General features: G+C 41.7%; 1 protein-coding gene across 2 annotated transcripts in view; it reads left to right on the top strand.

Annotated features, from left to right (window-relative positions):
• Positions 1–12356, top strand: part of drp2 (dystrophin related protein 2) — a 102904-nt gene that overhangs the window by 75549 nt on the left and 14999 nt on the right. For both annotated transcript variants that reach the window (XM_085184561.1, XM_085184554.1), the window contains exons 16-19: positions 435–571; positions 1744–1809; positions 8495–8560; positions 10385–10531. In XM_085184561.1, coding sequence (XP_085040687.1) covers positions 435–571; positions 1744–1809; positions 8495–8560; positions 10385–10531 — 416 coding nt within the window. The remainder of the gene's footprint in view (positions 1–434; positions 572–1743; positions 1810–8494; positions 8561–10384; positions 10532–12356) is intronic.

Here is a 12356-nt window from a genome sequence, read left to right as displayed (position 1 = left end):
TCAATTCCAAGCTGCAAAATATGGCAAAGGGCCATCCGTACAATGTGTTTTTTTCTCAGCGGACAATATTTTATGTTTGCTAGCTGCAGTTTTTTTTTTTCTCCACCCGCTATGTAGGCAGGCGCCCATAGATTTCTACACTGATTGAGAGAGTAGGAAAGAGAATCAGAGAGGGGGAAAAAAGAGGCAAGAGTTTAGACAAAATATAAAGGACCGGCAGAGAACAGCAGTAGAAACTGAATGAAAAAGCTCAGGGTGGAAAAAAAGTTGGTAAAGTCAAAACAAACCGGCTTCGAGGCAGACTGGATAAATTTTAAATGAGGTAATGTTGGAGAACGCAACATTTCCAAGAAAACTAAAGTTGTATAAATTGTCTCCCACCCATCACCTCAACTTTACCCACTTACCCCATGTGCACCTAAATGGCACTACAGACAACCTCAGGAGAAAAGATGAGGGACTTCGCCAAGACTCTGAAGAACAAGTTCAGATCAAAGCAGTACTTCACGAAGCACCCGCAGAGAGGTTACCTGCCAGTGCAGTCAGTGCTGGAAGCTGATACCTCAGAGACGTGAGTCCTGCACATAAACACACACAGAACACAGTCAGCTCTCTCCTGTCATCTGTCCCTCACTGACTCACTGTTACACCCATACATACTCCTGCTGTTGCAGGCTAATTATCATGCTGACTCACTCAGATGGGTTAAAGAGAAAACTCTGTGTTCGGGATTAAAATAACGTTAGTCCTGTGATCTCATTCTGGCTCGGGAGCCCTGTTCACATGACTGAGTCTCATTTAAAGCGGGAAACAGGCAATGAGACTAGCATCCATTAGATCATCGTGAAGCATCGCTTCAGGCTACGATGTACCCAGGATGATTTACGCAATTATGGGTCCAGGTTTTGGCCCATTTTTATGCTCATCTTTTATGACTATTTTATCTGTCCTGCCAACTAACAATGAGCTAGAGCTAAAGATTCAGTATATGGTTATAATAGGAGCTTATTAAAAAGGTATGGTCCTGACCTTGCGACGTTAAGCCTGCCCTCGTCAGACAAAGACAAGCCAGCGAAGACCGTTAAATTGCCTTTTTCCAGCTAAGATCTCAGTCACATGATAAAGTGCTTTTGGTTGAAGATTACATCTCGGCAATGTCATTTTGCAGCAGCATATAATTATAATACATAAAAACATACTAATCCATAAATTTGCCTAGGGCACAAAATGGAAAAATAATTGGAAGCAATGCTTGACCTTCATATTTAGTGATGAAATATATTCAACGAATAAATGCAGCAGCTTTCATTACGTGTCAGGAGTGGCTTTTTTTTCTGTACCCCTCAATTTAGGGCAGCATTATGATCAACGTTATGCTGTGCCTTCACATGCTCAAGATTCTTAGTGCATAAAGCCATTTTGTTAAAAAGAGCTTACTATACAGATGTCCTCGCTCCTAATCTTCTGATCAACGCATTACTTATGCAGCAAACTCACAAGCCAGAGATGATGGGCTTCAAAACCATCACACATTCTTCCTGTAAAATCACCTCTGTCAGAATCCCTTTGTGCTTCCCTCAATAAAGTTTTTCCTGAAGTCTCTTTGGTTTGTTGCAGTGGTAGTAGTAGTAATAGTAGAACGCTAATTCTTCAGTTTTGCTTTTCTGCAGCCACACGTTCATGTTTTGAAAGAGTATAAAACTGCATCTGTGAAGTATTGACGGCGGCGCCTTTTGTTCCCAGACCGTGCTCCTCGCCCAAGCTGCCCCATGCAGACACACACAGCAGGATTGAACATTATGCCAGCAGGTATGTGGCTTTCTGCACTGTGCTATCTATCAAATCATTACTACAGTCTCCTGCCGTTTTCCATTCTCCAAATCAACCACCCCCTTCCCGCCCACCCCCTTACATACATTCACCCCACCCCACTTTTCCCTCTTCTTCTCCCCTTTCTGTTCTCTCACCCTTTAGTCTTTGCCACACTCTAATTGAGGTATTGATTTGTCTGCGTCGTGCACTGTACTCCAGCTAGGATAGAGGCTGTGTTACCCAGTGGTTTCCTTCACTCTTATGCGCCACACAAACACAGTGAAGTTTGTGACCGTTGTGTGTACGTGTGTGTGTGTAGAGGTCAGCAGGGCTCAGCGTGCCTAGCAGCTTGTCACTTACTGGGGCAGTGAGCCCATTGGTCACCTGGGAGCTGTCGGTGTGGCTTAGTGTCTTTGACAGCATACAGGGCACACCACTGGACTCCCACACTCCTGGCAGCTCTGCCCACAGTGCAGTGTGCATGCACGTGTGTGTGCATGTATATGTGTGTGTGTTTTGGTAAGCATGCCACTGTGTATTATTTCCCCTAGGCTCTTACACACAACTGCTTCACACACTGCCAAAACATAGGGAATATGCACCAAAGAGAAAGCAAGCACAATTGTCCTCTTTACCCCCCTCCTGCTATATCTTCTTTGCCCCTTTTTTTCCTTTTGTTATCTGCAATCTCTCTCTTCTTTGTCTCCCACCCATCTGATTATTTTGCTGCTTTTTTATAGGGTCTCTAACCCCTTTTCTCTTATTCTTTAACATATTTTCTATTTTGTCATCTTGGATTCAATAATTTGTTTTCAGTCATGCTACAATTTTCTGAAAAGGCTGTTCAGTCACATTGGTCTCAAGTAGTTTCATTCTGTAATTGCAGCTGCCACTATCACAGAAATAAACAACAAATAAAGAAAGTGGGAAAGGCGGTCATGTACCTCAGACAATCTAATTTGGTAAAAGTAAGACACATTTATTTTCAATCTCCCGAGAATATTTTAGAAAAATGTGCACAGTTGGAAACATTGTTTCATTGTACCATAATAATTTTGCATGTCTATAAACTATATATGTTTCTCATGTCTGTTTTCTGCATATAAAACAATGACTTTGGGCCCCTCACCTTTGACCATTTTGCAGCAATGGAGTCCCAAAATAGTTAAATGATTTATCTTTCAAATTAATAAATGGTGTCTCATCACTATGAGACACTATAATGTGGTTCAGTAGTACACAACGCACATTGTCTCCATACTTACTTAATCATTTTGTGGCAAATATTCAGCAAGTAAACATTCTTCCATATTGACATGATAGGATCACACGTCACCAGCTCCACCACACCCCTAAGATGATCTATGACTGAGATCCGGTGGCTGTGAAGGTCATTTGAGTGCAGTGAACTCATTGTCAGCAGTACTAAGATAATACTTAGTATGGTTGTGCATTCAGATATGCTCTTCTGCATACCTTGGTTGTAACAAGCAGTTCTTTAGAGTCACTGCTGTCTTTATAACATCTCAAACAGGTCTATTCATTCTTCTCTGACCTCTGATATCAACAAGGCATTTTTGCCCAGAGAGCTGCCACTCACTGGATATTTTTCTTACTTTCAGACCATTCTCTTTAAACCCTAGAGATGGTTGCGTGGGGAAAATCCAAGTATATCAGCAGTTTCTGCAACACTTACACCAGCCTATCTGGCATCAACAACCATACCACGTTCAAAGTCACTTAAATCACCTTTCATCCCCATTGTGGTGCTTGGTTTGAGCACAGAGGCACTAAAAGCTGCATAACACTTTCAATACACGTGCAACGCTCATTACTAGCATCAATTTGTTTATTTGCAAAAACCTACAAATGATTCCTAAATGTGTTCAACAGTGAATACAATTCTTTACACAGATGTTTATATGTCCAACTCTATATCCACACAAATGGGTCAAGCTGTTATGGTGTTATCATTATCTTATCAACCACTTAATATTACACACCAGGTGTTGTAACATGAACGTTTTAAGTGTAGGTTTATTGGTAAGCACTAAAAAACTGATTGCTGTATAGCTTTGTACAATTTAGTTTTACTGAGTTCAAATCCGAGAGGTGTTTTTGCCCAACTTGCCACCTCGAGCCCTTTGTTAGCTCTGGTGAATTACATACTAATGCGGGAGTTTTCAGCTTTTTCCATCCACATGTATTGATGGGATCTGAGCAAGAAAAATGAACCCCGAACTGTTTTAAAGGTCTCCTGTTATGTTTTTGTCTGTGCATGAGTGAATGGGCAAAAGGAAAAAATGAATGAATTATAAGGGATGATAAACGCTTCTAAATCGATGGCGCTACAGTTAGACAGAAGAAAAAAGACAGCAGTGAGCTGACTCATATGTTCTCACTGAGAACTATCAAAAAAAACCAAGTAGACAGAACTTATGTATGGAAATAGTGATTGTTTTATTCATACATTAGCAACAAGATTGCTCCCTCCCTTCTCCGTTCTTTCTACCTGTAAATAATATATAAGGCAGGTGTGTTGGGAGTGATGTACATGGTAATTCATGCCATGCACGTATACAGATGTCTTCAGCAAGACGAGCAACGCCAGTGGTTTCGATGCTCAGGCCGCTGCATTCACTGCATATGTTTGGGACTGTGCATGAATGAATGGGCAAATGAGAACGCGATGAATTATAAAGAATTGCAAACGGCTCTAAATGAGAAAAGGCAGTCGCACATTTATTCACAAAAAGAAGAACTGTGTAAGCCCACTCGTATGTTCCAGCATCATCTGAGCACCATCATAATAAGAGTAGACACGCTTGGTGGTATTTTATTTGTACTCTGGCAGCAAGAGGAGATCTCCCTTACCTTTTTTTTTACTTCCTTGCTTACTTTTGCTGTCAGTTGATGTAAGATAAAAAGGGGGAAATCGTTCTTATTTGAGTTCTTTGAATTTTCAGTTTAAAGTTTGGATATAATCTCTGTCAGTTCAGTTTGTCTAATATTTTTCCTTTACGATGGCATATTGTGTGTGTGTGTGTGTGTGGGGGGGGTTATCTAGGCACAACAAACCCCGCTGGAACACAAAACCACCAACTGCACGGCAAAACAAGACAAGAGTGCTGATAGGTTTGTAGCTTGAACCTATTCGCTGGAACGTTGAAGACAATATAGTTACACAACAAAGCAAGACACGAAGTAGGCAAAGTTCTTCATGTTTCTCGTGCACGGGAGAGAACCGGACAAACGCCGTTCCTTCGCTGGACCCCAGTTGCTCTCGTCCGCTCCCCCGTAACACTGCTCTTTTATTGAGGTTACATGAATATGCATAGGTTCATTAACATATGACGTCTACATACAAACAAAGAGTACCTTGCCTGTGTGTGTGTGTGTGTGTGGGGGGGGGGGGTCAGAGTGTGACCCCATAAATGACTTCCCTAAACCTGCTGGTCTGGAAGTCCAGCAGTTCATCTAAACAAAAGGCACTTAGACTACAACAGATATAGCCACGTTTATCCTACCATAAAACAATAAGACAAGGTACGACCTCTCCCATGCTCCCAGAGTGTGGGTGTGGATGCCAGAACACTCTGGAATGCGCACGAAGCCTTTGCAGACTATTAAGGATCACACATCCTATCACTACACAATCGATTATACACCTCTACCAATCTAAAACTAATTATAAAACTCTAAGCATATATAAGTAGATATTTCTAAGCATAAATGACAATCAACATTACAAAACCTAACAAGTGCGCTCTTTCATCAGCATATAAATGATTATATGTTTCTAAGCACGAATGACAACCTTAAAAACATGGCCAGGGACTACAGATGTAGATTTGCCTAACATGGCTAGCACTACTACAATCGCAGTAATGCAATTAGAAATAAACAAAATTCTGAAAATAAGCAAAATGATAAAACACAATCCATGCCGCATATTCTACAGTCGTCTCAGAGGAAGAGTTCTTGAAGTTTCAGGTTAGAACAGTCAGTAAAAAGCACAGTGCGTCTGCTTCCTCCTCTCGCACTTCCTCTCTCACTCTCAATTCAATTTCATGCAATTTCATAGCACAGGAAAGTGCAATAAACAATATGAACAGTAATGTAACAATATGAATGTTAATATAAGATTAAGATTTCTATATTAGTGCGTATCTTGTGTATGAGTGTGTGGAGGCGTGGATTGCCATTCAGTTCCCGTCTGGTTGTAACACGTTTTTACATACTGTGCAACAGACATGAGGTCTGTCGCTTTCTCTAAGGATTATTTCTAGTTTTCTGTAGTTATTAAACTGTTAAAATCTGTTAATATTGATATAAGGACTTTATTTCTTTCATCATCGCCACTGCTGTGATGAAAGCAGTGGCGATGATGAAAGCAGTCTTTAATAGAAAAACTTGTTACATTAAAAAAAGAAAGTAAGATAAGATTTTTCTAAACCATAGTATCCCTCTTCTCCAGCCCTTGGCCCTTTGCTCACATTTCTTATTTCTTATTTTTTACATTAATTCGTGAGGCTAAAACACATGTAAGCGCGAGAAACTCGAACAATACTGTCTCCTATTTCTTTTTGCTCTTTCTTGTCTCCTTTGCTGCCGTTCCTGACTGAAGCTTGAGGTCTGCGGCGGTTTTGTGATGAATAGTGTTGCAGACTGAATTACGAGCGCTCGGGTTCACAGGCTGGGCCTCCTGTAACAGGCCACGGATAAATCCTGCATTTCTCAGTATTCTGGGTCTCATAGAAAACTGGAGAGAAATGGAATCTTATGTGGATGCACCTGACAACCTCTACATCATTCATCCCCACTTCTACCATCCCTCACTCCTTCACTGGACCACACACTGCGAACGATGACTCAGCACGTAGCGTGTCGGTGTGTGAAGAAGACTATTTTAATGTGGCGAATCTGTGCGTGTTTATGTGGGCGGGCACAAGACGCGTAGCACATTTGCATCGGTGGGCTGCTTCTTCGTGATGATTAATATCCTGACTTGAAGGACAAAGCTAAAGAGGTTAAAGCTGCAGCGACGCTTGCGGTGCAAATAACAACTTTGTTGCTTGACCGCCGATTTCAACCCACCCTTTAATCATGGATCGCTATTATAAGTCATTACCCGCCGATATTCAGCAGACTTCAGCTGGATGTGATGAATTGACTTTCTGGTGTTTCCACTTTCATGCAGCCAGCTCGTGCATGCATCTTATTTATATCACATCTTCCTACATGTTTTTATAATGTGTGGGAAAGAGTGGATACAATTGTATTTTAAAGTGTGTGCTGCTTGTAAGAGATAAAGATGGGGCACAAAGCACCTATTTTTTGTTACTTTTTTGAGCTACTTATTTTCTTATGCTGACGTGTACAATATGGAACATTAATAAACCATTTAAAAATTATTGATTGTTGTAAATGTGTTACGGAAGGCAAGAAGTCATTTTTATAAACGTTTCTATGCAGTACTATAGGTGTATATTAAAAATAGTATCACACTGAGCTTACAGTAAACATTCTATCTATCAATGATGTTTTTGGTATCATTAATTTTCTAAGCAGAATGCATGTTAACCATTATATTTAATTATTGATTTCAATCAACGACATATAGCGATGGTAGCAACCGGTCGCAGCAGATGGCCCCGCCCCTCCCTGAGCCTGGTTCTGCCGGAGGTTTCTTCCTGTTAAAAGGGAGTTTTTCCTTCCCACTGTCGCCAAAGTGCTTGCTCATAGGGGGTCATATGATTGTTGGGCTTTTCTCTGTATCTATGAAGCGCCTTGAGGCGACATTTGTTGTGATTTGGCGCTATATAAATAAAATTGAATTGAATTGAACTGTCATGCACAGTCCTGCGCTTTCTTTTTCCCCCAGAAAATGCTGTACAGAATCGTGCAGCACTCAAAGACATGTTAGCCTGTTAATTGCACAGTAGGTACACTGACCTGCCTGCTGGGTCTACCTGCCCCTGCCTTGTCCATCTTGCTGTGATTTCTGTAGGACCCAATTTTCTTATGTATTCCATTAAAAATAAGAAACCTAATTTTCTTTTTCATTTTTTTGCCCTGCCACAGCACATTTCATTTGGTGTTATAGTAAAACAGCTTACAGAGCAGCATGTACAGTGTAGCTGACAGTCAGCAGGATATAATGCAGAAGGGAAGCGCTGTCCTTGGTGCTGAAAAACCACAGAGCACCTGACACACTGTAGCCTTACACACACCACTGATGCTGTCTGTGGTGCTGGACAGTAGCAGGTTTCTAAAAGGGTTTTTTATTGCCTGTATGCGAGTAGACAATGTACAATAAAGTTTTATGCATGCTCCTTGTGGATGTTTTTATAGCTTTTACTCTACTGGAAGTCGAATTTTTGCCACTCTGCAGTCTTGTTAGTCAAATGCACCTGCGCACCGTACTATCCATTGTTAGCTAACGAGACCAGGCTAGAGGTCCTTTATGCACAGCTTACAATACGTTTTGATTATTTGTTTAAAGCTTGTGTTTGATGAAATATATTTTTATCAGTGTGTAATAAACATAATGTGTTGCTTTTCCTTCTTCATTACGTTTACTGATCTCACTCAATATTTCTCTTTTGGGTGTTTGTGCATCAACCGCGTGTATATTTGACATCCTGTGTGTGTGTGCGTTTGTGTGTTTGTATACATACAGATTGGCGGAAATGGAGAGCCAGAATTGTTCATTCTTCACGGATAGTCTGTCTCCTGATGAAAGCCTGTGAGTATGCCACCACCCCCACCCTACAAACCCTGTCATTACAAGCGCAGCCTTTCACGGGGATTATGTGTGCGTTTTGTGCGTACGCTCTTTTCTCGCGATGCTTCGACCGTTTCTGCGTTTGTTTGCGTGCACAGACTTGTACACGTATGTTCGGCTCTTTGGGTAAAATTGGGTAACCGCATAAATAGCCAGCCACATAATGAAAATGACCCACAGCGAGCAGTGCGCGCACACTGTCCATTCATCGTACACATGCCCGCTGCGATTAAGGTCTGTGGCTGTGTGTAGACACACAAAAGCGTATGTGTGAGTGCCTGCAGAAGCCGGCTGAGTGGCTGGCAGTGGCGGGGTTACAGCAGTGAGAGGAATAAGGATGTTTGATGTGAATGAGGCAGCCAGTCCTCATTGTGGAAAGCTGAGAAAGTGCCACATGGGGAGAGTGGTTAGGCTCGTTTGAGATCATGATTTTCTGTGTGTCCATGTCTTATTTTGTTGACATCGCTGTGGGCTGTCAGCCATTTCCTCCTTCTCTGAGATGGCTCTGCTTTAAAGTTAAGGTTGTAGCTTTGCCATATACACACTTTAGAGGTCTGTGTAATGTGTGTGAGTGCAGTGTGAAGTGTGCTTATTGTACCTTTCCACGTGTGTTTTGTGTTAGTCTGCTCTCAGAGAGTGATGTGACTGATGATACATTAAGAGCTTGTTTTAAACTCAGAGAGAAGTAAAAGTACTTTTCAGTACTGATATTTCTGCTTATCAAACCTGCGTTCGTTGTCTTTGTTGCTACGTGCATGCATCTAGTGTGTTGCTTGGATGGAGCTGTGTCACACAAATGTATATACATGCATATAGTTTTTGCATCTACACTCTGTCTCTGGATTATTCTGTGCCTGAGAGTGTTTGTATGCATGGCATTTCACTTCTTCCCCTTATGTGCAGCTGTGTTGCTTCCAGCTTTTGTGCCCTTGTATCTTCTTGTTCTTATTCTGCACACCCGTCCGTCTGTCTGTCAATGCTTCATTTTTATTTTTTTTTACTTTGTTCCTGCTGCACGGCTCTGTGCTATCGGTGCTTCCAGCTGGTGTGTGCTTGGCATCCTACTGTTTACTGTCCTGAACCACCGTGCCTGCATGCTCGGCCTTTACCTCCACCTGTAAATATTAATCGCAGTTTAATGTTGTCAGGTAACAGGCATGCAAGTCAGCTAAGCCCAAGCACATTTAGACCCACATTGTCTCATCAATGCACCTGAAGGTTAAGTATCAGAGTAACTCAGCTCAGGCGCGTCGTGTCTTTTCTTGATACGAATACCTCTCATTTAACTTTGGCTGTACAAAGTGGTTTGCCTGGGCAATAGCATTGTTGCAACATAAACTGACAACAACTCTTTCCATTAAAATAATTGCCAGGCATTCACATATCCATTTATCGTTTAATAGCCCTAGGTATGTTATCATAGATTTGAACATTACGTTTTTGTTCCAGTGTCAATAAAATGTTATTGGACATTAATATCTAAGCAATATATTGTGCAGCTTAAGATGTACCTTCCATTTTTAATAAATGTGAGTAGGTGTTAAACGGTCTGGTGAGCAAGTTTTATTGCAGAACATTTAATGTTTGGACTGGGAACCTGGCACACTGCTCCAAGCCGCTGTATCCTGTCTGCTTTCATTGTGTCTCGTCCTGTTATGCCTTCCTGTCTTGCTCGCCTTGCTTTGCTTTGGCCTGTCTGCTCTCCCATGCTCTTGGTTCTGCTTTGTGCTGCTGGTGGCTGTGTGCTGGTGGCTCAGTGTGCTGTCTCCTGTGTGGGGGACTCAGGGATGAAGATCAGTACCTCCTGCGTCACTCCAGCCCAGCCCTGGACCACGACTCACCCTGTGGACAGCACATGCTGCTGGCACATTTGGAACACCAGGATAAGGAGCAGCTCCAATGCACCCTGGCCCGCCTGGAGAACGAGAACAGGTCTGTAGCCGGGAAATAAAGCTGTTCGAACTTTCTCGTCATTCCTTAAAATTCATGTGTTTTCAAGCACAATAAATCCTCCAGAATCCCGTCTTTTAGACATATTTCAACACCAGTTGCATCACATCCAAACACGTAATTTTAAACATTTGAAACGGTGTTTGATCTGATTTGCTTTTAGATATGATCGAGGCTAAGATAAAAATAATGTTTGCTGCAGAGACCTTAAAGTTTGGCTTAATGTTCAATGTTATAAGTAAAGCTCCCCAGAAGCATTTTACACAAGTATGTTTGCGTGTTTATATAGAGGTATTACACTCGATTCGGTATGTCTGCTGTCATTTGCAAACCTCCTGCAGCGAATAAACACATTCATACTCTAAATCCTTTGAACTGCCTGAAGAAAACGAAAAAAAGCAGCATTTTCTGTGCGCATACCTGAGCATTAAGCTTGTAAAACCGCATATTGGTAACACGGAACCACTCGTATGTCAACCTTCAGTTTGTCCTGCACAAGGAAAACAAAGAGTCTATTATGAATTGTTTGGCTTTAAGTGTAAAACACATCTAAAACACAAGATGTTAATGCTTTTGAATGAGATTTTCGTTACTACAGGGGCAGATATTTTCCATAAATGAAGCAAATTCATTTTTTCTTTCCACTTAATTGGTTACCAGAGGCATCCTTTAGTTGAATGACTCATATGAATACATTTCCCTTGTCCTCAGTTTGGTTGTGACCTTTCTAGACACACAGCAAAACACAGCTACACACACACTCGTGCCCTTTGGGTGTCTGAAACCTTGACCTAGTTCAGTTTTTGTGTCTCTTGTTATAGCGTGCTCTGTCGTCCTTATTAATGACTAAAGTGGCTGCTTTAGCTTATTTTATAGGCTGTTTAGTGGTTTTTCTGATGCTTATAACCAGTGTTGGGAAGGTTACTTTTAAAATGTATCCCACTACAGATTACAGAATACATGCCCCAAAATGTATTCTGTAACGTATTCCGTTACGTTACTCAATGAGAGTAACGTATTCTGAATACTTTGGATTACTTAATATATTATCATGCTGTTTACAACTACATGAATGTACTATTGCTGTGATTTATTACTGTTACTGAAGGTCCGCGGCTCCGAACCGTAGTAAAGGGACCTCTGGCTAATACGGTGGGTTCTGTGTCGGCTCGTAGCCGAAAACTAGCTTTACTTTGTTGTCTGGGTCAACTTTGCTAGCGAGAGACAGAGAGGGGCGTTGAAAGGCTGCTCCAACTGAACTTATTGTTTCGGAGGAAAACACGAACACGGTGTACAGTCGAGTCTTAATAGCTTACTTACAACTGGGCTCGTCAGGCTCTCTTCTTGGCTGCAGTGGTTATTATTATATTTACATGCTTCCAGCTCCCGTTTTTGCTCGATGACAGCTCGTACTTTTCCTTTTTCTCCCTCCCTCGCTCACAGACACATAACGTGTATGGCAGTCCATTCTCCCTGCAGCACGGACTACACTGCCCATGATGCTACATTCTTTAGAGCTAATACCTGTAGCATTCTGCCTATTAGCTTAGCACAACAACAACAAAAAGGCCTCTCTCACCCAGGAAACACGCAGAGAGAGAGCGTCACCCTGTAACCATGGCAACCGTAACGCTGCCGCCTGGAACAACAGAACGTAGCTGTCAAACAAAACCCAAACAGTCCTGACCCGCCACAATATGAAACAGGGAAGTACCGCCGTGTAATCCATTTATTTCAACAAAGTAACTGTATTCTAAATACCACCTTTTTAAACGGTAACTGTAACGGAATACAGTTACTCATATTT

This window comes from Neolamprologus multifasciatus, chromosome 2 (assembly GCF_963576455.1).
Source record: "Neolamprologus multifasciatus chromosome 2, fNeoMul1.2, whole genome shotgun sequence".
Taxonomy (NCBI): Eukaryota; Metazoa; Chordata; class Actinopteri; order Cichliformes; family Cichlidae; genus Neolamprologus; species Neolamprologus multifasciatus.
This window is presented reverse-complemented; position numbering and strand designations above follow the sequence as displayed.